We start from the raw sequence: 27281 nt of genomic DNA on the forward strand, positions 1-27281 counted from the left end.
AACACAACTACCCACAACCCATAGTTGGAAAACAGGCTGTCTAAGTATGGTTCTCATTCAGAGACAACGATCGACAGCTGCCTCTGATTAGGAATCATACCAGGCCAAACACAGAAATACAAAACCTAGAAATACAAAACCTAGAATGCCCACCCCAACTCACGCCCTGACCAAACTAAAACAGAGACATAAACAAGGAACTAAGGCCAGGAAGTGACAGAGGGCTTAACAATGCTTTCTCTCTACCTTTACCAGCCACAACCATAATATATGTCTCTGTACTAGGGCTGTTATGGTGACCCTATTACCACCACACCGGTCAACACGAGTTATGATGGCACTCAAATTCCATGTGACCGTTAAATTAGGCTTCTCCATGGTCATTAGTAGCATACCGAACGTGCTAACTGCCTCGTACTCAGCACTCTATTGTCCCTCCAATCACTCTGTCATCAATGCAAATATTCAAAAATCGAATCAAACACTTCATGAGAGCTCATGAGTTCATGTTGCTCAACATTTCTATAGGCTATGCAATTGCGTGAGAGAGTTTTGATGGCCTCTATTAAAAAGAGGAGGATCCCATTAGCTTTCTATAGGCTAGGCCTACTATATTTATTGCTTTGCTTCGCTTTACAACAGGAGTATACCCTATCTGGCTGGGATGAAATTAACCATGGGAAAAGCGTCCTCCATTCGCTATTTAAGTGCATACAGGAAATGTATTTTTTACCCCATTCTCCTGTTACGAGACAGGTGCATAATAATGGTCCATTCTAAATCAAATCTAATTTCACACATATACTACAAAATATATGTAAAGACGAGATTAAATTAAGAATAGTCTGGTGGGTGCAATATTAGCCTATCACTTGTGAATGATGCCCAGCGTGTGCAGTAAGGCATTTTTTTGCAACTTTTCAAATCATAGTTGCACACCTCATGTAGGCTAGTCCATACGACTAAACATTCTTATAAGATTTGTATCACAACTAAAGAGGCCAAATAACTTCTTATATTCAGCCTGGTGGAACAACGGTCACTTTGGCTGCAAAATGCATGGATTTTGAAAGGGGCATGACGGCCACACAAGAGGGATGTCGCCAGGAAGTTCGAGGCCTGGTGAGAATATTATCAAACGCTTGTCAAATGGTTAGCAACTGTCTATATAAGATCCCATAGCTGACAGTGTATGTCAGAGCAAAAATCAAGCCATGAGGTTGAAGGAATTGTCCGTAGTGCTCCGAGACAGGATTGTGTCAAGGTACAGGTCTGGGGAAGGGTACCAAAATATTTCTGCAACATTGAAGGTTCTCAACCTGGGTGGGAGGTATTCTAGTGGTTAGAGTGTTGGGCCAGTAACTGAAATATCAAATCCCTGAGCTGACAGTTAACCCACTGTTCCCCGGGCGCTGAAGACATGGATGCCAATTAAGGCAGCCCACCGCACCTCTCTGATTCAGAAGGAAGACACATTTCAGTTGAAGGCATTCAGTTGTATAACTGACTAGGTATCCCCCTTTCCCCAAGAAAGTAGTTGCCTCCATTATTCTTAAATGGAAGAAGTTTGTAACCACCAAGACTCTTCCTAGAGCTGGCCGCCTGGTCAAACTGAGCAATCGGAGGAGAAGGGCCTTGGTTAGGGAGGTGACAAAGAACCCGACTGTCACTATGACAGAGCTCTAGAGTTCCTCTGTGGAGATGGGAGAACCTTCCAGAAGGACAACCATCTCTGCAGCACTCCACCAATCAGGCCTTTATGGTAGAGTGACCAGCCACTCCTCAGTAAAAGGCACATGACAACCAGCATAGAATTTGCCAAAAGCCACCTAAAGACTCTCAGACCATGAGAAACAAGTTTCTCGGGTCTGATGAAACCAAGATTTAACACTTTGGCCTGAATGCCAAGCACCACGTCTGGAGGAAACCTGCCACCAACCCTACGGGGAAGCATGGCGGTGGCAGCATCATGCTGCTGGGATGTTTTTCAGCGGCAGGTACTGAGAGACTAATCAAGATTGAGGCAAAGATGAACGGAGCAAAGTACAGAGATATAATTGATGAAAACTTGCGCTCACGACCTCAGACTGGGGCGAAGGTTCACCTTCCAACAGAACAACAACCCTAAGCACACAGCTAAGACAACACAGGAGTGGTTTCGGGACAAGTCTCAGAGCCCAGACTTGAACCCGATCTAACGTCTCTGGAGAGTCCTGAAAATAGCTGTGCAGCAACGCTCCCCATCCAACATGGCAGAGTTTAAGAGGATCTGCAGAGATGAATGGGAGAAACTCCCCAACTCAAAAAAATATATATATATTTGTCACATGCCCTTAATTCAACCTTACAGTGAAAGGCTTACTTACAAGCCCTTAACCCAATGTGTAGTTTTAAGAAAACAGCTAAAAATTTAGAAATAAAAGTAACAAATAATTAAAGAGCAGCAGTAATATAACATTAGCAAGGTTATATGCAGGGAGTACCGGTACAGAGTCATTGTGCGGGGCACCGGTTAGTCAAGGTAATTGAGGTGATATGTACATGTTGGATATTCTTCCAATTCATTCATCGCTTTCCCAATTTCTAACAGTCAGCAAACACTTGACAGATTTCATGCAGAAGTAATTCTCACATGCAGAAGTAATTCTCACATGCAGAAGTAATTCTCACATGCAGAAGTAATTCTCTCATGCAGAAGTAATTCTCACATGCAGAAGTAATTCTCACGGCAGTTGCTTTAGGGACCGTAATTGAAGGAGTCTATAGGCATGGGCCATGTTAGTAGTAGCAGGGGTTACTTTAGTAGCATTGTTGGGATATCAGTTTATGAGGACTCGTGCCACATGAATTGGTAACCGGTAACTGGGAGACCGATGGAAGTACAGTGGAGGCTGTAATTCAAATGTCACAAATTAGTGATCTTGCCATAAGAGGCGAATCTATGTTGTCAGGAAATGACCCATGTGTTGCAGTGTGTATATCCTCAGGTGAAAGCAGAGATAACCAAGGGCACGGGCTGAATTCTGGAGATTGAGTGTACATCAAGGTACACCAGAAGGGGCATGTTGGGACAACGTTGGTCTGGTCCATACACAGTACTCCTTACAGTACCTGCAGCGGTTAAGATCGTCATGTCTCTCCTCGGTGGGTGCAAAATGAAGTGAGGTCCAGCTGCATAATGGGTGAGCTTGAAGACACCATGACAGAGGAAGCAAAGCCAAATAGAGAGAGAAACTAGATGCCACTGTAAACATACAGATGGGTTGGGTCTAGGAGCTACTTTAACATCATAGTTGGGTTGCATTGGGTGCTTCATTGGTTAATGCATCATATAAAAGAGGATAGATGTTGGGGCAATTGTACTCTGAACATTTTAAAGACATTGATGTGAAAGCATATACAGTGCTGAGTCACCTCACGAGGATGTAATGTTGATTAGGGTAATGTATTTGCCTACCAGGTGACGTGCCTATCAAGTGGCAATGAAGGAGATGGGGAACAAAGTGAAAATGATGGCTTGGGAACACCTCTCGGAACCTGGGGCCAGAAAGGGGAAGACTGGGCGAAAGCATGAGGAGGCAGAAGTGTTAAGCAAATCACAGTATATTTTATATTTGCGATTCTTCAAAGTAACCACCCTTCACCTTGATAACAGCTTTGCACACTCTTGGCATTCTCTCAACCAGCATCACCTGGAATGCTTTTACAATGGTCTTGAAAGAGTTACCACACATGCTGAGCACTTGTTGGCTGCTTTTCCTTCACTCTGCGGACCAACTTTTCCCAACCCATCTCAATTGGGTTGAGGTTGGGTGATTGTGGAGGCCAGGTCATCTGATGCAGCACTCCATCACTTTCCGTCTTAGTCAAAAATCCCTTACAGAGCCTGGAGGTGTGTTGTGTCATTGTCCTTTTCAAAACTCTCCACCCGGCACAGCCAGAAGAGGACTGGCCACCCCTCATATAGCCTGGCTCCTCTCTAGGTTTCTTCCTAAGCTTTGTCCTTTCTAGGGAGTTTTTCCTAGCCACCGTGCTTCTACACCTGCATTGCATTTGTTTGGGGTTTTAGGCCAGGTTTCTGTAGAACACTTTGAGATATCAGCTGATGAAAGAAGGGCTTTATAAATCATTTGGATTTGATTTGATTTGTAAAAACCAATAATAGTCTTTCTGAGCACAAACCAGATGGGATGGCGTATCACTGCAGAATGGTCTGGTTGCTATGCTTGTTAAGTGTGCCATGAATTCTAAATAAATCACAGTATCACCAGCAAAGCACGCCCACACCATCACTCACACCTTCTCATCCATGCTTCACCGTGGGAACCACACATGCAGAGATCCGTTCACCTAATCTGCGTCTCACAAATTTGGACTCAGACTAAAGGACAGATTTCGACTGGTCTAATGTCCTTTGCTTGTGTTTCTTGACCCAAGCAAGTCTCTTCTTCTTTTTGTTGTCCTTTAGTAGTGGCTTATGATGATGAACTGCAATTTTTGTTGCCTATTTGAGCTGTTCTTGCCTTATTATATGGACTTGGTCTTTCACCAAAAAGGACTGTCTTCTGTATACCACCCCTACCTTGTCACAACACGACTGATTGTGAAGGAAATAAATTCCACATTCACTTTTAACATGGCACACCTGTTAATTGAAATGCATTCTTCATGAAGCTGGTTGAAAGAATGCCAAGAATGTGCAAAGCTGTCATCAAGGAAAAGGGTGGCTACTTTGAAGAAAATAAAACATTAAATATATTTTGAACACTTTTGTTTACTCCATGATTCCATATGTGTTATTTCATACTTTGAAGTCTTCACTGTTATTCTACAATGTAGACAATAGTAAAAAATAAGAAAAACCATTGAATGAGTAGGTGTCCAAACTTTTTACTAGTACTGAACATGTGGCTTGAGATGCTAAAGTTGTTTATGTTAATTAATATTCAATTACTGTGAGAGGCAGGAGGCAGGCAGTTATTTTCTTGGCAATCACCGGCTGACAACATGTCATGACCGCCACAGCCCTACTCTGTACACACACAAACACACGCTCACACACACACACACACACACACACACATAGAGGGATGGGCATACATTTGATAATACAAAATACAACTACAAAATACCCTAAAGATCAATGTATCAAAATAAAGTTTAAGATACTTTTGCAAAGTATTGTATTGAGTTAAAATACATGTATTTTAAAATACAAAAAACATTTGTAAGTAGCCGGCCCGAACAGCAACAACATTCACAAGAATGGTTACAAAAAACGATTTACTTGCTGACTGTGATATGTTGTTGTTTAACTACCTTAGTTGTCCAACATGTAAATGTATACTGCAAAACACACTGGCTATTGTCATTGTCCTTGCTCATTAGAATAAAACTCAGCATGCTTTGCAATTGTTCATTTTTACATATACATGTATATTTAGTTCAATTAGCAGACATGGTATACTAATGTAGTGTGAAAGGGGACCACAAAATTGGCAATCATTATAAAGAAATCGTATAGAAAAGTATTTTGTATTTTGAAAAAGAGAATTAAAAGCAGGCCGGTGCAGTTCATGGAATTAGACACAATTAAAGATGGGAAAAAAACTACTTTTAAATGAGAATAGGCATTGGTCTAGTAATACATTGTTATTGACTATTGCATTGTTGGGTCTTGAGTTTGCAAGAAACGTATTTCACTGTACCTATGCCTTTGTCAAATTGAAAACACACACACACACACACACACACACACACACACACACACACACACACACACACACACACACATCAAACCCTCTCTTCACACAACACAAGTAGTATATGTGGAGTCAGTAGTCCATGTGGAATCAGTAGTCTATGTAGATTGAGTCAGTGGTCTATGTGAATTGAGTCAGTAGTCCATGTGGATTGAGTCAGTAGGCTATATGGATTGAGTCAGTGGTCTATGTGGATTGAGTCAGTGGTCTATGTGGCTTGAGTCAGTAGTCCATGTGGATTGAGTCAGTAGTCCATGTGGCTTGAGTCAGTAGTCTATATGGATTGAGTCAGTAGTCCATGTGGATTGAGTCAGTAGTCTATATGGATTGAGTCAGTGGTCTATGTGGATTGAGTCAGTGGTCTATGTGGATTGAGTCAGTAGTGCATGTGGATTGAGTCAGTAGTCTATATGGATTGAGTCAGTAGTCTATATGGATTGAGTCAGTAGTCTATGTGGATTGAGTCAGTAGTCTATGGACAGCAGGCAGCTGCAAGGCAGAAGGCTGTACAACAGGTGGTTGCAAGGCAGAAGGCTGTACAACAGGTGGTTGCAAGGCAGAAGGCTGTACAGCAGGCAACAGCTCTAGGAAATGTTGGCCGCCTAGACAGCTGGTACAGCCTGGCTGTGCTGTGCTGGTGCCTGGACCTGTCATGTAACTCCATTTGTAATGATTTCCCATCTAAGGCTCATTTATTTATTTGATGCCATGGGGAGGGAGTGATTGACAGCTAACGTTGATAATAATTCTGTACAGCTCCCATCAATATCGGTATGTGTGTTGGTGCGAGCGCTTGCATGCGCGCGTAGTCTTGTGTGTTTGTGTGTGTGTGCTTGAAGTGTATGAGTGTAAAACGCTGTTGACATAGAGTGACAGTGTCCAAACTATTCTGAGACACACAATGGAAGAGTGTAATGAAATACTGTATGTTGTGGTGGTCTCTCTCTCTCTCTGTCTCCACCCCCCCCCCCCACCCCCCACCCCGACACCCACCTCAGACCTCGATTACTTCCAGACAAATAGCCTTGGCCAGCCTCTGCCAACCTCCTCCAGTAGAGACAGAGGTCAGGGGGGATCAAGCGGCCGACAGGCCTGGGACAAATATGACTCAAACCAGAGCCGACACCCTGCCTTCCATCGCTCCACAACACATCGCTCTGATGAAAACCTACAGCTCCAAGGTAGATGGAGGGAGGGAGGGAAGGAGGGGAGACATGGAGGAGAGAAGGGAGGCCGGTGCTCATAAAAACAGCCACTCGCTTTTCTGCCCGGGAGCTCTCATGATTTGTAGCTGGCTGCTTGACTTTCCACTCCCTAGTACTGGAGTTATTTTCAGAACTAAGCTATTGAGTATTCATACAATTCATTTTCATCTCTCAATGTCTGAGACACAGTGCCATTTCAATCAGATCTCCTGCCATCCATGTCAGCCTCCTCACACCTACAGTACCCCACCAGGACCTAATTCTCCTTGACCACTCCTCCCTGTTCGCCAGGTCAACTAGTCAGTGTGAGGCAGATGAAGAGTTTGGTGTGTTCCGTCACAGACACGCTTGAACGCACACACACACAAACATACCCACTAACACACATACACATACACACGTACAAGACTACACAAACCTGTGCATAACACAGGCTACACGTACACTTACACACACTACACATGAAACACACACACACAAGACTACACACACCTGCACACACATACATACAAGACTACACACACCTGCACACACACACATACGCACACACATGTGTACAATACTACACACACACACACACACACACACACACACACACCACAGTGAGTAATGCAGAATCCATATTAGACAGACAAGAGGTGGATGTCTCAGGCAGACCCATTAATTGACCTCTCTCTCCAAGCAGCAAATTGGTAATTGCACAGTGGGTGTCAGCACAGCATCGTTGTTCCTCCTCCTCCTTCGTCCTCTCCTCTCTGTGACTTTCTAGGTACGCCGTGTTAGAACAGGTTGTTGGGCCGTAGCACTCAGAGATAAATCCATGTATTAACGTCTTTAGAAGAGACGAGAGAGACATTTCCGGATGAAAGGAGAGAGAATGAAAAGATTGTCTGAGGCGTATTCTAGGGCCCGCCTTACTCCTGTACCCTGTGCCTGACTCACCTTCCAACCTGGAAAATGGTGCGGTGCAATTCCAGGTAAATGGGTTTACCGAAGGAGGCTCTGACTATACAGCACATTAAGTCTTGAGAATAACATAACAAATCACAGCGGCCGAATGGAAAAGGCCCTTCAATTGCATTCCCATTCAATAAGAGAAGAGTAATGGCTATTAGAGCTAAATAAGTGCTTTCTCTCCCCTCGGCCTCACACAGTCCTGGCACACTGTATTTCAATGATCATGGGATCCAGTCGGTCTAAACCAATCTAGTGCAGAGCAGATCGGCTCGAATTCCAGACACCAAACCTGTTCAGGACAGTTGATTTCAATCAATTTCAGAAAATCGGATAAGAGACAAAGAAAGCAGTTTGGGATTTATTTTGTGAACAGATGACTGCTCATTTCAGTTAAGGTGAGAAAGAGACATAATATTTATGTTGTTGCAGATCCACAATGGTCCTAAAGGATCAACATGAAAAGTATAAAGAACTCAACTTATGCATAAAAGTCTGAGATCACAGTCTGAGAGGACAGAGCAGTGGATGCCATAAAGAACAGCTGCATAGGCAGCGTGGCAGAGAGGAGAGAGAGAGAGAGAGAGAGAGAGAGAGAGAGAGAGAGTAGTGGCAGGCCCACTATAAGACATTGCCTCTATCAAGGGGAAACTGGAGGCAGGGGAGCCGAGATGGAGAATTCTCTGAGCCACCATGGAACTCCTTTACTTTACACATCCATTGTAAGAGACACCTTATGTTAATTTCCCTGTCCAATATGCCTTTGAATGTTGAGGAAAATGTACCCAACACTCCCCAGAATCTCTCCCCAAGCAGTAGGCTACACCTTCACACATAACTAAACCCGCCCAATGTCCTTGGAAACACTGCCAAGGACTACCCAGCAACACAACAACCAGGAGATAAAGTACAGAAAAAAACGACAAATACCAGCCAACATACATCTGAGTGAGAAAATGTCCAATCCGTAGTTACTTCCAAGTGCAAAGAATGAAAATAACTATATTACAATAATCTCTTCATATCCTAATAAAATATATCTTACTATATGAAGACTCAAATGCTTAGTTAGTACATTGCAGATGTGCTGTCAGCAACGTCAAATTGCACTGAGGTGCCCATGAATTTTATTTTACCTAAATTTAACTAGGCAAGTCAGTTAAGAACAAATTCTTATTTTCAGTGACGGCCTAGGAACAGTGGGTTAACTACCTGTTCAGGGGCAGAACGACAGATTTGTACCTTGTCAGCTAGGGGATTTGAACTTGCAACCTTCCGGTTACTAGTCCAACGCTCTAACCACAGGACAATGGCAGCAGAGGACCACAGCCTCCCCAACCCAAACGAAGAGGCCTCACACCCCTATCCAGAGGCCACACCCCTATGCAGTGGCCACACCCCTATGCAGAGGCAATCTAAGTACAGTCTCCCCCCCAGATTATTTTTTTTATACTGCATGTAAGAGGTACAAAGAGAAGCTCCTCAAAGAAAATCTAGATCCACTATTTACTGTCAACAATGGGTACGTAAACAACCTCATCTTCCAGACAAGGATGCAGCATGAGCCCCATCCTCTTCAACATTTACATGAAAGAATTGGTGAGGGCACACGGCCTCACCCTACTGGACGTGGAAAGCAAATGTCGACTGTTTGCTGATGATCTGGTGCTTCTGTCCCCAACCAAAGAGGGCCTACAGCCGCACCTAGATCTTCTGCACAGGTTCTATTAGACTTAGGCCCTGACAGTAAATCTCAGTATGCCAAAAATAATGGTGTTCCAAAAAAGGTCCAGTTTCCAGGACTACCAATACAAATCTATCTAGACACTGTTGCCCGAGAGCACACAAAGAAGAATACATGCCTAAACATCAACCCCACAGGTAACTTACACAAGACTGTGAATGATCTAAGAGACAAGGCAAGAAGGGTCTTCTATGCCATCAAGAGTAACTTAAAACCTCACTAGGGTACGTGGGACGGCGTCCCACCTGGCCAACATCCAGTGATATTGCAGAGAGCCAAATTTAAAAACAGAAATACTCATTATAAAGATTCATAAAACATACAAATGTTATACATGGGTTTAAAGATTAACTTCTTGTTAATCCAACTACGGTATCAGATTTCCAAAAGGCTTTACGGCAAAAGCATACCATGCGATTATCTGAGAACAGCGCCCAGCAGACAAATCATTACAAACAGTAACCATCCAAGTAGAGGACTTACACAAGTCAGAAATAGCGATACAATGAATCACTTACCTTTGATGATCTTCATATGGTTGCACTCACAAGACTCCCATTTACTCAATAAATGTTTGTTTTGTTCGATTAAGTCCATGTTTACATCCAAAAATCTCAGATTTGTTGGCACGATTTGTTCAGTAATTCACAGGCTCAAACGCAGTCACAACAGGCAGATGAAAAATACAAATAGTATCTGTAAAGTTCATAGAAAACATGTCAAACGATATTTAGAATCAATCCTCAGGTTGTTTTTAGTCCTAATAATCAATAATATTTCAACCGGATAATAACGTCGTCAATATAAAAGGTAAACACGTAAGGCGAGCTCTCGGTCGCGCATATGAAAAAGCTCTTGGACACTATAGTGTCCACTCATTCAGAGAGGTCTTACTCCCTCATTTATCAGAATACAAGCCTGAAACAATTTCTAAAGACTGTTGACATCTAGTGAAAGCAATAGGGAGTGTAATTCGAGTCCTAAGTCAATGGATACTGTAATGGCATTCAATAGAAAACTACAAACATGAAAAAATCCCACTTCCTGGATGGATTTTTCTCAGGTTTTCGCCTGCCAAATCAGTTCTGTTATACTCACAGACATTATTTTAACAATCTTGGAAACTTTAGATTGTTTTCTATCCAAATCTACCAATTATATGGATGTCCGAGCTTCTGGGCCTGAGTAGAAGGCAGTTTACTTTGGGCACACTTTTCATCCTTAAGTGAAAATAGTGCCCCCTACCCAAGTGAAGATAACAATTGACATCCCAATTACGATCTGTAAAAAAAACTTAACAGTTACGGAGCCCATTGCCCTATATGGTGGTAAGGTCTGAGATCAACTCACCAACAAATAATTCACAAAAAGGGACAAATACCCAATTGAGACTCTTCATGCAGAATTCTTTAAAAACATACTTTGTATGCAACTTAAAACCCAAAACAATGCATGAGTCAGAATTAGGAGTATACACACTAGTTATCAAAATCCAGAAAATAGCTGTTAAAAAATCTACAACCACGTAAAAGGAAAGCTCTAACCAACAGTGGGATGAACCTGGAGAAGAGTCCCCTAAGCCAGCTGTTTCTGGGGCTCTGTTCACAAACAGACCCCACAATAGCGCCAGGTCAGGAACACAATTAGACCCAACCAAATCATGTGAAAGGAAAAAGATAACTATTTGATACACTGGAAAGAATTAACCAAAAAATAGAATACCTGACCACTGTGACTGACGCAAAATGACAAAAATCCTTGACAATTTACAGACTCCGTGAACATAGCCTTGCTATTGAAAGAGTTGAAGTAGATTGAAGTAGGAAGTTTACATAAACTGAGTTTAAATGTATTTGGCTAAGGTTTTTCACAATTCCTGACATTTACTCATAGTAAAAATTCCCTGTCTTAGGTCAGTTAGGATTACCACTTTATTTTAAGAATGTGAAATGTCAGAATAATAGTAAAGATAACGATTTATTTCAGCTGTAATTTCTTTCATCACATTCCCAGTGAGTCAGACGTTTACAAACACTCAATTAGTATTTGGAAGCATTGCCTTTAAATTGTTTAAATTGGGTTAAACGTTTCGGGTAGCCTACCACAAGCTTCCCACAACAAATTGGGTGAATTTTGGCCCATTCCTCCTGACAGAGCTGGTGTAATTAAGTCAGGTTTGTAGGCCTTCTTGCTTGCACACGCTTTTTAAGTTCTGCCCACACATTTCCTATAGGATTGAGGTCAGGGCTTTGTGATGGCCACTCCAATACCTTGACTTTGTTGTCCTTAAGCCATTTTGCCACAACGTTAGACATGTGCTTGGAGTCGTTGTCCATTTGGAAGACCCACTTGCGACCAAGCTATAACTTCCTGACTGATGTCTTGAGATGTTGCTTCAATATATCCACATCATTTTCCACCCTCATGATGCCATCTATTTTTTGTGAAGTGCAACAGCCCCTCCTGCAGCAAAGCACCCCCACAACATGACGCTGCCACTACCGTGCTTCACAGTTGGGATGGCATGCAAGCCTCCCCCTTTTCCCTCCAAACATAACTATGGTCATTATGGCCATGATGCATGATGGCATGCAGTTCTTCGGCATGCAAGCCTCCCCCTTTTTCCTCCAAACATAATGATGGTCATTATGGCCAAACAGTTCTATTTTTGTTTCATTAGACCAGAGGAAATTTCTCCAAAAAGTACGATCTTTGTCCCCATGTGCAGTTGCAAACCGTTGTCTGGCTTATTTTATGGCGGTTTTGGAGCAGTGGCTTCTTCCCTGCTGAGCAGCCTTTCAGGTTATGTCGATATAGGACTTGTTTTACTGTGGATATAGATACTTTGTACCTGTTTCCTCCAGCATCTTCACAAGGTCCTTTGCTGTTGTTCTGGGATTGATTTGCACTTTTCGCACCAAAGTATGTTCATCTGTAGTGACAGAGCGTGTCTCCTTCCTGAGCGGTATCACAGCTGCATGGTCCCATGGTGTTTATACTTGCGTACTATTGTTTGTACAGATGAACGTGGTACCTTCAGGCATTTGGAAATTGCTCCCAAGGATGAACCAGAATTGTGGAGGGCTCCATTTTATTTCTGAGGTCTTGGCTGATTTCTTTTGATTTTCCCATGATGTAAAGCAAAGAGGCACCGAATTTGAAGGTAGGCCATCCACAGGTACACCTCCAATTGAATCAAATTATGTCAATTAGCCTATCAGAAGCTTCTAAAGCCATGACATAATTTTCTGGAATTTTCCAAGCTGTTTAAAGGCACAGTCAACTCAGTGTATGTAAACTTCTGGCCCACTGGAATTGTGATACAGTGAATTATCAGTGAAATATTCGGTCTGTAAACAATTGTTGGAAAAATTACTTGTGTCATGCACAAAATATATGTCCTAACCTACTTGCCAAAACAATAGTTTGTTTACAAGAAATGTGCGGTTTGGCTGAAAAACAAGTTTTAATGACTCCAACTTAAGTGTATGTAAACTTCCGACTTCAACTGTAGGTGGAAACTGAGCTGTACTTGCTAACCTCCTTTCAGTATGACCATATTAGAGACACATATTTCCCATAGATCACACAGACCAACAAATAATTTGAAAACAAACCTAACATTGATAACTCCCATATCTGTTAGGCGTAATACCACAGTGTGCAATCACAGCAGTAAGATTTGTGGCCCGTTGCCATGAGAAAAGGGCATTCAGCACAAACACCATTGTAAATACCAACCATTTTATCTGTTAATTTTTCTTCCCCCACTATTCATACTCCAACTATTTGCACATTGCTAACACACTGTCCATATCTGATAATATAACAGTTGAAATGTCTTTATCTTTTGAAACCTTTTTGAGTGTAGTATTTACTACGAATTTCAAATCGTTTTTTGATGATGTTTCTTCTCACATTTGTTTATTGTTTATTTCACTTGCTTTGGCAATGTAGACATTTTTCCCATGCCAATGAAGCCCCTTGGTATTGAGAGAGAGAGCCACACATGTGGACATCATCTGTTAACCTACTCTGAGTCTCATAAAGACACTGCGGTCGGAAACCTAAAATCCAAGAGTTCCACCGGTTTAATGTCCATTGCTCGTGTTTCTTGGCCCAAGAAAATCTCTTCTTATTATTGATATCCTTTAGCAGTGGTTTCTTTGCAGCAATTCGACAAGAAGGCCTGATTCATGAAGTGTGCTCTGAACAGCATTCATTTGGGCTGCAATTTCTGAGTTGCAGTTAACTCTAATGAACTTATCCTCAGCAGCAGAGGTAACTCTGGGTCTTGCTTTCCTGTGTCGGGCCTCATGAGAGCCAGTTTCATCAAAGCAGTTGATGGTTTTTGAGACTGCACTTGAAGAAACCTTCACATTTCTTAAATTCTCCAAATTGACTGACCTTAATTTCTTAAAGTATTGATGGACTGTCGTTTCTCTTTGCTTATTTGAGTTGTTCTTGCCATAATATGGACTTGGTCTTACCAAATAGGACGATCTTCTGTATACCCCCCTACCTTGTCACAACACAAGTGATTGGGTCAAACGCATTAATTAAGAAGGAAATACATTATAGAAATGTACTTTTAACAAGGCACACCTGTTAATTGAAATGCATTCAAGGTGACTACCTCATGAAGCTGGTTGAGAGAATGCCAAGAGTGTGCAAAGCTGTTGATCAAGGAAAAGTGTGCCTACTTTGAAGAATATAAAATATATTTTGATTTGTTTAAAACTTTTTTGCTTAGTACATTATTCTATATTTGTTAGTTGATCGTTTTGATGTCTTAACTATTATTCTACAATGTAGAAAATAGTAAAAATAAAGAAAACCCTTGAATGAGTAGGTGTGTCCAAACTTGTGACTGGTACTGTATGTCTGGGGCCAATCCTTTCACTGTAAATAAGCAGTGCTCCCAGTCTCCCACTCGGGGCTGCCGAGCCAGTGAGAGAGCCAGAGAGACCTCTTTCCAAAAGCACCTCTCTATTTGTCCCCTTTCTTAGTTTAAGAGGTAGAATGCCAAGACAAGAATCCCATTTGAGGCTTTCAGTGGCTCCACCAGGCACTCAGAGCCCCACACTCCTATCCCCCCTCTCAAAAGCCCCTATCTAGCCCCAATGTAGTCTGACAGTACTAGGCCTCTCTCTAAACTGGTAAACAAGTCTCCCTCGCTGCCTCGCCTCCATTAGAGGGCAGAATAAATGGAGAGTAGAGGAGAGGCCCTGGGAGTACATTTCACTGAGGCCGAGACCTCTTTCAAGTGATGGAGACATAGTTACAAACAGACAGAACATGCAATCTATCACGCTCTGTCTCTCTCTCCCTTTCTCTTCATCTCTCTGTCCTCCATGTCACTCTCAGACACAGGCACTAACAACCTTACGGCACCTTAGACACATAAAACACGCAGATGGAGCCAGCTGATATGAAATACAATAGAATGAACAACCCATTCACACTAACACATAGCTATTGTTTATCAAATAGACAGCATCTTGAGGTAAGATGGGAGAGGGAAGAAGAGAGAGAAGAAGAGAGAGAGTGGGAGAGAGAAGAAGAGAGATAGTGGGAGAGAAAAGGAGAGAGAGAGAGAGAGGGAAGAAGAGAGAGAAGAAGAGAGAGAGTTGGAGAGAGAAGAAGAGAGAAGAAGAGAGAGAGAGTGGGAGAGGGAGAGATAGCTGCATAAGAGACATCATCATCATCATGCATCTTACATGCGGCTGCTGGGCGGTATCTTGCGTCCGTCTCTGAACCATGTGACCTGCGGCTGGGGAAAGCTCCTGATGCGTGGAGCGGGAACCACTGCCCCCTCCCCCTGAGAGACCGACTGGGCGCGCTCACCCTCCTCAAAACCGCCCATAACTAAATGAAGAAAGAAGAGAAAGAAAGAAAAATAAATGTTTCGTTAGTCGTTGGGAGAATATTCTCTCTCAAACTTGATCCTTTGTTTCCTTAGTTTTTTTCAACATCTGTTTTGTGGACTGAGTTGGTTTTACACAGCCTGTGATTGGTTGTCACATACTGAGGCAGTGGGACTGTAGATGTAGTGACTCACTGAGGGAACGCGGGGAGAACATTGATTGACTCAGATAAATCTGTCACAACACCACTAACAAATGTATTTTTTAAATATATATTTTTCCTTTATTTAACCAGGCAAGTCAGTTAAACCTTGTGTTGTCTTATGGGTAAAAAATGACCCGCCACTATGTTTAACAGCAGAGAAAACCCCCTAAATGACATTTTTTTCAATTTGAAATTTGATTAATTTTCCGGAAGTGACCCCAACATTAGAAAAAGTGAAACATCACCTTTGTTGATATTTCCATGAAAGCTGTACACCACCAGGGTACAAAGATAGTCTTAGGGTCATTTTTAACGCGGCAGTTATACAATAATTTACACACCACAAAAACCACAAAGACACACACACACACAAGAATGATAAATTGAGATCATGTGTTCTACTGATTGAACTCAGCCAGCATCTCCTGAAGAGGAAGATTGGCACAGTTAGAAATAACAAGCCATAGCTCACCCCTGCGCTCATCGCAACAAGGGGGAGAGAGACCTTCTCATCAAGTTTGCCTTCACCCCCACCACCACTCTAGTTTCTTACCTCCCAAAGAGGAACAGGAATGTGGTCACTGCACAAAACACCTGAGATCAGTGATCGTGAAGACAGGAAGCCAGCCATCTTCCTGGACTACAACCACAACAAAGGAGGTGTGGACAACCTGGACAAGGATATTGGAACGTACAGCTGCAGGAGGATGACTGCCCGCTGGCCCCTGGTCATCTTCCATGAAGTCATTGATGTGTCATGATATGGAACAAGATCAACTCTACCTGGATGCCTGATAAGCGGAACAAGAGGAGGGTGTTCCTGGAGCAGCTAAGAAAGGCACTTGTAACCCCACACATTCAAAGTAGAAAGCATCTCCCCCGCACAGCAGCCTCTGCAGCGCTTGTGAAAGCTGTTCAGGGGACTGAATCTTGTCCTGATTCACCTGAGGATGCAGCTGGGGCAGCAAGAGGAGGATATGCCAATTATGCCCCATAAAGAAGGACTGTAAAACAACTAGTATGTGCTGCACATGTGAAAAATACATCTGCCAAGTCCATGCACACACACTTGCATACTGTCCTACATGTTATAATTAAAGATGATTGATCTTTGTTCTTTATATTTTTGTTTTGTATCTATTATCTTATTTACTTATTATTATTTATTGTTGTTATTTATATACCTTGTGGCTGGGGGCAATGCTTAAAAAAATGGAAGAGGACTAGTATTTTGTAGTTGAATTCATCATTGTACAGTATATAATAATATGTCACTATGTTGCCAAAACAGTTCAAGACTGTTATTGTTTCCCTTCATTAAAATGCATTCAAAACTACTTTCTGCACATTTCTGCTACTTTCTTAGGCCAAACAAGTGCTATCTCTTGCTAAAAAATGTATGTTTACACCTATGCAGTACCTTTAGCAATAATAATAATAATAATAATACATCTCTACTTTAGTAAAGAAAACAATTATGCCAGGTGTGTTGTAATAAAATGAGTGGTGTCCACTGATTAAATGCAGTCTTTCTGCATTGTGAAGAGGGAAAACACAGATATTCACAAAGTTTGTGATGAATGACTAGTTGTTTCTTCATGCAAAATAGATTTGACGTTTTAAATTAAGCTGCTTTATTTTAGGGGTTTAGTGAAGGCGGGTCATTTTCTACCCTTAGGAGAAGGGGAGCATACCTAATGTTAAGATCACACAACGGTTAAGACAAATTCTTATTTACAATGACGTCCTACCCCGGCCAAACCCTAACCCGGACGATGATGGACCAATTGCGTGCGGGCCTATGGCACTCACAATCACGTCCGGTTGTGATACAGCCTGGAATCGAACCAGGGTCTGTAGTGATGCTTCTAGCACTGAGAAGCAGTGACCTTAGACCGCTGACTATAAGTGGCTGTTCATGTACCTAGAGAGTCAGTATGTGGGTTCAGACTCAGGGAACAAGGGCACCTGGAAGAAATAAAACAGTGCTGTGTTGCTGCATCATTTGAAGCAACACAAACTGAGTCCAGCAACTCCATGAGTCAAGACTACAATATATTTTAACTCAAAAACCATCACTGAATTGTTTTCATTAAAAAAAACTTGAAACAAATTAAATAGATACACTGAGTGTACAACACATTATGAACACCTACTCTTTCCATGACATAGTCAAACCAGGTGAATCCAGGTGAAAGCTATGATCTCTAATTGATGACACTTGTTAAATCCACTTCAAATCAAATAGATGAAGGGGAGGAGACAGGTTAATTAAATAATTATTTTAAGCCTTGAGACAATTGAGACATGGATTGTGTCTGTGTGCCATCCAGACCGTGAATGGGTAAGACAACATATTTAAGTGCCTTTGAACGGGGTATGGTAGTAGGTGTCAGGCTCACCAGTTTGTGTCAAGAACTGCAACTCTGCTGGGTATTTCACGCTCAACAGTTACCCGTGTGTATCAAGAATGGTCCACCAACCAAAGGACATCCAGGCAACTTGACACAACTGTCGGAAGCATTGTAGTCAACATGGGCCAACATCCCTGTCGAACACTTTCGACACCTTATAAAGTTCATTCCACGGCAAATTGAGGCTGTTCTGAAGGCAAATGGGGAGGGGGGGGGGGGGGGTCTTAATGTAGGCTGCTTCATGGCGCTATGGCAACAATATAACTGATATACTGTGACTGTCATGTTCATATTACTTACTGTATAATTCACATTATAATACAGTCTTCTTGTCTTTCTCAGACTTTCTTTATTGAACATAATCATATTTGTTTTGGTGCATTTTAAAGTCAAACATTGTATCGTTAATAAATACATTTTCTAACATCCTTAGGAGAAGATGCAGTAAAAACTGTACAACTTCACAACGTAGCTTTGCTACCTCCAAGCTGAACATAGCAATGTCGTCAACTAACATTAGCTGTGTTTTACACAGGCAAAAGAGCTCATCTGATTCGTCAAAAGAATAGTTAGTGAAAAAAAAAAAATATGTATAAGCGTTTATACAGGCAGACGCATATTTTTTTTTCACTAACTATTCTTTTGCCCAATCAGTCATTGTCACCTCAAACTAAATAAAGGATTGGTAAAGAATAGTAGATTATCTTACTCTTTACAGTCCACAAGGTTGTTCAAATGAGACTATATGCTTGAGCTGTAGGCCTAGTTGAGGCCTAGTTGAGCTACAAGTCATGAAAGACACAGAGCTGGGGACTCAAAAAGGTACGTTTCTGTCAGTTTCCTTACCAAGTAGAGGTTAAGAACCTAAAAATAGAATCTTTCTAACCCCATGTGAATAATACATCAAACAGTATATAAAGTTAAAACACATTTTAGAAATAATACTATTATTGATACATGCATAAGCCTTTAGACATTGAACTATAGAGATGTAATAGCTCCTGAATGTTGTGGTAGATGGTGGCCAGCTCTCTAGCTTTTTCTTTCAAATAGAATTGTTGTGAAGTGACTTAACATTAGAATAATTGCACCGGAGGAGATGGCTGCCGTTTTACGGTCTTCTAACCAATTGTGCTATTGTGTGTGTTTTTTCGCGTTATTTGTAACTTATCTTGTACAAAATGTTTCTGCCACCATGTCTTTTGACCGAAAAGAGCTTCTGGATATCAGGACAGCATTTACTCACCTCGTGCTGGACAAAGATTTTTTCTATAACGAGTCGGACGCAAAGGATTTACTTCAGACACCTGACAAGGCTAAAATCCCCCTTATTCGCAGGAGAGAGAGACAGAGGGATGTAGGTCGGGGTGCCTTGTAAGGATTCGATGGCGAGTGGAAATATGCCTCTACCATCAGTCCTATTAGCCAACATACAATCATTGGACAACAAAAAAGGCTAATTACGATCACGAATATCCTGCCAACGGGACATTAAAAATGTACATTGCCTTGCAAAAGTATTCACCCCCCTTGGCGTTTTTCCTATTTTGATGCACTGCAACGTGTAATTTAAATAGATTTTTATTTGCATTTCATGTAATGGACATACAGAATATAGTCAAAATTGGTGAAGTGAAATTGAAAAAATTACTTGTTTCAAAAAATTAAAAAAAATACAAAAACAAAAAAGTGGTGCTCCTAAATAAGATCTGGTGCAACAAATTACCTTCTGACGTCACATAATTAATTAAATAAAGTCCACCTCTTGCCTTTACGGAAGAGTGGCCAGAAAAAAACAAGCACACATGTTGTGGGGATATTTTTCATCGGCAGGGACTGGGAAACTGGTCAGAATTGAAGATATGATGGATGGCGCTAAATACGGGGAAATACTTGAGGGAAAACTCTTTCAGTCTTCCAGAGATTTGAGACTGGGACTGTTACGTTCCCCAGTTTCTGTGTTGTGGGTTTGTTTGTATAATTTTCAGGAAATGGCTTCCTGGAATCCCTCAAGCAGCTGATTGGTCGGCCCCTTTGCTATTTGGAGCTGACCCCGCCCTCTCGTCAGAGGATACAGCTGTATCCCATTACAGACTCCTTCTCCAGGTAGAAAATCGAGTGTTCCTTTGTTAAGGAGAGCTTATTAGTAGGTATGAGGTATGTTGGTTGTTGCTGAGAGAGAGCAAATGTTTATGTCCTGTGTTGGTTGTTGCTCAGAGACAGGTTTTTGTTAAGTATTTTGAAGCCGCTGATCTGAGGTATGTGTGTGCAAATAGGACGCAGTGTTTTGATTCTTGAAATTGTTTACTTACGTTTGTATTATTATTTTTCATTTGTTCCCAGGGGGGAGGGGAAGGCACCTAGGGAGTGCTTAGGCAAGAGGCCTGTGGGCATACATAATCCGTAGTATTTACTGTCTAAGCACACTAGGTAAAACCTGGGCGGACCACCGCTTGTATTTTGGTTAGCTCACCAGGTGGTGCTAGTTAGGTAAGTAGTGGGTAGGCAGGTAAGGTAGGAGAGGGGGAGCTTTAACTTTAACTCTCTTTGCTTTGGTTTTGTCCAGCCCCTTTTTCTCAAATTACTGTGTGAAGGAATAAATTCCCTGTAAACGGTAAATTGTCTGTCTTTGTCATCCTTACCTGCACCTACAGTCCCATTCATCTTACACTCCACGGGGAGCTGAGTTGTAGCAGGGCGTTGCGTTCCCTCTTCCTAGAGGCCATGAACACGAAGGGAAGCTGCCAAAATCACTACCAACCCGTAGTAGCACTGACGTCTGTAGCCATAAAGTACTTTGAAAGGCTGGTCGTGGCTCACATCAACACCATTATCTAGGGAACCCTAGACCCACTCCAATTTGAATACCGCCCCCAACAGATCCACAGATGATGCATCCTATATTGCACTCAACACAGCCCTTTACCATCAGGACAGATGGAACACCTATGTAAGATCATATTCATTGAATACTGCTCAGTATTCAACAGCAAAGTGCCCTCAAAGCTCATCACTAAGCTAAAGACCCAGGGGCTAAACACCTCCCTCTGCAACTGAATCCTGGACTTCCTGACGGGCTGCCCCCAGGTAGTAGTGCGTACGTCCCAGTACATCACTGGGGCTGAGCTGCCTGCCATCCAGGACCTCTACACCAGGCGGTGTCAGAGGAAGGCCCTAAAAATTGTCAAAGACCCCAGCCACCCCAGTCATAGACTGTTCTCTCTACTACCGCATGGCAAGCGGTACCGGAGGGCCAAGTCTAGGACAAAAAGGCTTCTCAACAGTTTTTACTGTACTAAGGAGGGGAGTTAGAGGGAGGGGAGTTAGAGGGAGGGGGGTATTAGGGAGGGGATTACTAGGGAGGGGATTACTAAGGGGGGGAATACAAGGGAGTATAAGAAAGTACTAGGGAGGGGTGTACTAGGGAGGAGTACTGGGGAGGGGAGTACGCGGAAAGGGCATTACTAGAGAGGAAATTACCAGGGAAGGGAGTACTAGGGAGGGGTTACTAGGGAGTAGAGGGAAAAGAGTACTAGGGAGGAGAGTACTAGGGAGTAATATAGAGGGGAGTACACAGGAGGACAGTACTAGGGAGGGGACCACTAGGGAGAGGAGCACTAGGGAGTACTAGGGAGGGGAGTACTAGGGATTATTGTACTAGGGAGAACTAAGGAGGGGAGTTCCAAGGAGGATAGTACTAAGGAGGAGAGTACTAGGGAAAACTGGGGAGGGGGGTACTAAGGAGTACTAGGGTGTGGAATACTAGGGATGGGAATATTAGTGAGGGAGTACAAGGGAAGGGAGTACACGTGAGGAGAGTACTAGGGAGTAATAGGGAGGGGAGTATGAGGAAGGAGAATACCAGGGAGTACTAGGGAGGGGAGTACTAGGGAGTATCAGGGGGGAGGGTGCTAGGGAGTACTAGGGAGTGGAGTACTAGGGATAGGAATACAAGTGGGGGAGTACTAGGCAGGGGTGTAAAAAGGAGGAGAGAACTAGGGCATACTAGGGGCGTTACAATGGAGGAGAGAACTAGGGAGGATATAACTAGGGAAAGCAGTACGTGGGAGTACTAGGGGAGACAGTACTAGGGAGGAGGGTACTAAGGATTACTATAGAGGAGAGTACAGGCCGGGCAGTACTAGAGAGGAGTGTACTAAGGGAAGGGAGGTATTAGGGAGTGGAGTACTAGGGAAGGGGGTACTAGGGAATACTAGGGAGTAAATTACCAGGGAGGGGAATACTGGGGAACATTAGGGAGGGGAGTACTAGGGAGGGGGGCACAAGGACCAGGGATACTAGTGAGGGAGTACTAGAGAAGGGTACAAGGGAGGAGAGTACTATGGAGGGGAATACTAGGGAAGGGATAAATAGGAAAGAGAGTACTAGGGAGTACTAGGGAAGGGAGTACTAGGGAGTACTAGGGAGTTGAGTATTAGGGATGGGAGTACTATGGAGGAGAGTACTAGGGAGGAGAGTACTAAGGAGTACTAGGGAAGGGAGTACTCTGGAGTACTTGGGATGAGAGTACTAGGGATGACTAGGTAGGAAAGTACTAGGGAGGGGAGTATTAGGAATGGGGGTATTGAGGAGTACTAGGGAGAATATTACTTGGGAGGGGAGTAATAGAGAGGGGAGTACTATGGATGGGGATACTAGTGAGGGAGTACAAGGGAAGGCCACAAGGGAGGAGGGTACTAGGGAGTACTAGGGAGGGAAGTACCAGCGAGGAGAGTCTTGGGGAGGAGAGATCTAGGGAATACTAGGGAGGGGAGTATTAGGGAGGGGGGTATTACGGAATACTAGGGAGGACATTACTAGGGAGGGGAGTACCACGGAGTACTAATGAGGGAGTACTAGAGAAGGGAGTACTAGAGAGGGGGGTACTAGGGAGTACTATGGAGTGGAGTACTAGGGTGAGAGGGGAGTACTAGAGAGGGGGGTACTAGGGAGTACTATGGAGTGGAGTACTAGGGTTTGGAATAATAGTGAGTGATTACTAGGGAGGGGATACAAGGGATGAGAGTTCTAGGGAGTACTATGGGGCGGAGTACTATGGCAGAGCGTACTAGGGAGGAGATTACTAGGGAGGAGAGTACAAGAAATTATGAGGGAGGAGTTTACTAGGGAGCACTAGGGAGGAAAGTACGAGAGAATAATATGGAGGGGAGTACTAGGGAATAGAGTACTAGGGAGGGAAGTCCTAGGGGTCACTAGTGAGGAGAGTACTAGATAGCACTAGGGAGGAGATTACTCTGGAGTAATACGGATGTGAGTACTAAGGAGGAGAATACTAGAGTAAGTACTAGGTGAGTACTAGGTTAGGGGAGTACTAGGGAGGAGAGTACGAGGGAGTACTATGGAGGAGAGTACTAGGGAGTACTAGGGATGAGAGTACTAGGGAGGGGAGTACTGAGAGGGGAGTACTAGGGAGGGGAGTCTAGGGAGTACCGGAGAGGGGGGTACTAGGGAGGGGAGTACTATGGTAGAGAGTATTAGGGAGGAGATAACTAGGGAAGACAGTACTAGAGAGTACTAGGGAGGAGAGTACCAGGGAGGAGAGTACATGGAATTATGAGGGAGGAGTTTACTAGGGAGTACTAGGGAGGAAAGTACAAGAGAATAATATGGAGGGGAGTACTAGGGAATAGAGTACTAGGGAGGGAAGTACTAGTGAGGAGAGTACTAGATAGCACTAGGGAGGAGATTACTCGGAAGTAATAAGGAGGGGAGTACTAAGGAGGAGAATACTAGGGAGTACTAGGTTAGGGGAGTACTAGGGAGGAGAGTGCTAGGGAGCACTAGGGAGGATAGTACTTGGGAGTACTAGGTTAGGGGAGTACTATGGAGGATAGTACTTGGGAGTACTAGGGATGAGAGTAAGGGAAAACAGGGAAAGGGGGATACCTAGTTACTCCAGTACTAGGGAGTACTAGGGAGGGGAGTCTAGGGAGGATAGTACCAGGGAGTACTATGGAGGAGAGTACTAGGGAGTACTAGGGATGGGAATACTACAGAGTACTAGAGAGGGGAGTACTAGATAAACAATTGTTTTCATGTATTTAAAAAGAAAACTCTGCGGTTCAACAGGAGATTAACAGATGTTGTTGTCAAATAAGGGAATAAAATAAGTGGCAGTCATATAAAAACCACAGCACAACATAATCCATCTAATGAGAGGGTTGAGTGGAACAGCTGTCCGGGGGGACATAGGCTCAGTAAATGAGATGCAGGTAGATATTTTCTCCCCAGATGGAGCTGGCACACTCTTCAACAGCTCCTAGCAAAGGGAAGCTCTCTGGATACTCTGTAACACTGCTTACTCGACAGGCAGAGTATCATCATGGGGATACTCACACACACTACCTGCAATCCAGTTGGTTTCACGAGCGTGCACACACACACACACACACACACACACACACACACACACACTTGCATGAACGCACACAGACCCACCCACTTGCACACACACACACAAAAATATGTCAATTCAGGAAGTGATTTGAATAAAACATTTTCAAACTTGAAATATTATATTCTACTTTTCAGAATATAGAAAAGTATATGATTATTAAATTGTCAATTTAGTTGACTTCCTGAATTGACTGCCAGACACAGTCACTTACATGCAACCTGCACTTCAGTCCTCCTCTGTAGTAAGGCTCCAACACGGTTCCTGATGATACATTGGTAGAAGCCAGCATGGGAACGGTCCAGGGAGGGAATTAAGTACCTGCAAAACACACACATATTACACACATTCACACACACATGTTAGATATCTGGATCACATACGATACACACACATTAGATTGTTGAAACACGCACAATACATACATGAATCAAAATGAAGTAAGCTTTAAGTGACATTATTTGTCTAAACACACAATACCCCCACATGACTGGAGTAACTTAAATAACCCACATTACTGGAGTACCTACAATACCCCCCATTAATGGAGTACCTACAATACCCCACACATGACTGGTGTATCTACAATACCCCCCATTACTGGAGTACCTACAATACCCCCCATTACTGGAGTATCTACAATACCCCCCATTACTGGAGTACCTACAATACCCCCCATTACTGGAGTATCTACAATAACCCCCATTACTGGAGTACCTACAATACCCCCACATGACTGGTGTATCTACAATACCCCCCATTACTGGAGTACCTACAATACCCCCCATTACTGGAGTATCTACAATACCCCCCATTACTGGAGTACCTAAAATACCCCCATTACTGGAGTATCTACAATACCCCCCATTACTGGAGTATCTACCATACCCCCTTTACTGGAGTATCTACAATACCCCCATTACTGGAGTACCTACAATACCCCCATTACTGGAGTATCAACAATACCCCATTACTGGAGCATCTACAATACCCCCATTACTGGAGTACCTACAATACCCCCATTACTGGAGTATCTACAATACCCCCCATTACTGGAGTACCTACAATACCCCTTTACTGGAGTATCTACAATACCCCCTTTACTGGAGTATCTACAATACCCCCATTACTGGAGTACCTACAATACCCCCATTACTGGAGTATCAACAATACCCCCATTACTGGAGTATCTACAATACCCCCCATTACTGGAGTATCTACAATACCCCCATTACTGGAGTACCTACAATACCCCCATTACTGGAGTATCTACAATACCCCCATTACTGGAGTACCTACAATACCCCCATTACTGGAGTATCTACAATACCCCCATTACTGAGTATCTACAATACCCCTTTACTGGAGTATCTACAATACCCCCATTACTGGAGTACCTACAATACCCCCATTACTGAGTATCAACAATACCCCCATTACTGGAGTATCTACAATACCCCCATTACTGGAGTATCTACAATACCCCCATTACTGGAGTACCTACAATACCCCCATTACTGGAGTATCTACAATACCCCCATTACTGGAGTACCTACAATACCCCCCATTACTGGAGTATCAACAATACCCCCATTACTGGAGTATCTACAATACCCCCATTACTGGAGTATCTACAATACCCCCATTACTGAGTACCTACAATACCCCCCCATTACTGGAGTATCTACAATACCCCCATTACTGGAGTATCTACAATACCCCCATTACTGGAGTATCTACAATACCCCCATTACTGGTGTATCTACAATACCCCCTTTACTGGAGTATCTACAATACCCCCATTACTGGAGTACCCCATTACTGGAGTATCTACAATACCCCCATTACTGAGTATCTACAATACCCCCCCCCATTACTGGAATACCTACAATACCCCCACATGACTGGTGTATCTACATTACCCCCCATTACTGGAGTACCTACAATACCCCACACATGACTGGTGTATCTACAATACCCCCCATTACTGGAGTACCTACAATACCCCACACATGACTGGAGTATCAACAATAAACCAGACTTTTTCATTGACCCCTCCCCCACACGTGTTTTGTTCACTGCAGCTACTCTCTGTTTTTTATCTATGCATAGTCACTTCACCCCTACGTATTAAATGATCTCAACTAACCTGTACCCCCGCAAACTGACTCTGTACAAGTACCTCCTGTATATTACCTCATTATTGTTATTTTATAAATGTTTCTTTTCTTTTTTTTCTTTGGAAAATATTTTCTTAACTCTTCTTGAACTGCACTGTTGGTTAAGGGCTGGTAAGTATTACACGGTAAGGTCTACAATTGTATTCGATGCATGTGACAAATAAAGTTTGATTTGATTTAAAAATTAACAAAAAGATACATTCATTTTGAAATGCATTGATTTAAATACATGTATTTTGAAATGCACTCATTGAAATACATCTATTTCGAAATGAATTCATTAAAATACATGCATTTTGAAATGAATTCATTAAAATACATGCATTTCGAAATGAATTCATTAAAATGCATGAATTTTGTATTTTAATACTCTGAAATACTGTATATTTGCAAGTAGAGCAACAACATACAGCAACAACATTCTCAGAAACGGTTAAAGAAGCATTTTACTTGCTATAGCTGTGATATGTTGTTCATCTACCTTAGTTGAATACACTGAAGTCACTCTGGCTAAACAGGCACTTGCATAGATAGG

General features: G+C 42.7%; 1 protein-coding gene across 1 annotated transcript in view; it reads right to left on the reverse strand.

Moving 5' to 3' along the window:
• The window catches only part of LOC115113810 (protein sidekick-2-like), a 202754-nt gene that overhangs the window by 151244 nt on the left and 24229 nt on the right, over window positions 1-27281 (reverse strand). Inside the window, 2 exon segments of the mRNA XM_065012628.1 lie at window positions 15386-15533; window positions 24781-24887. Of these exon segments, the coding sequence (XP_064868700.1) occupies window positions 15386-15533; window positions 24781-24887 (255 nt within the window).

The sequence above is a fragment of the Oncorhynchus nerka genome, linkage group LG28, assembly GCF_034236695.1.
Source record: "Oncorhynchus nerka isolate Pitt River linkage group LG28, Oner_Uvic_2.0, whole genome shotgun sequence".
In the NCBI taxonomy this organism is placed as follows: Eukaryota; Metazoa; Chordata; class Actinopteri; order Salmoniformes; family Salmonidae; genus Oncorhynchus; species Oncorhynchus nerka.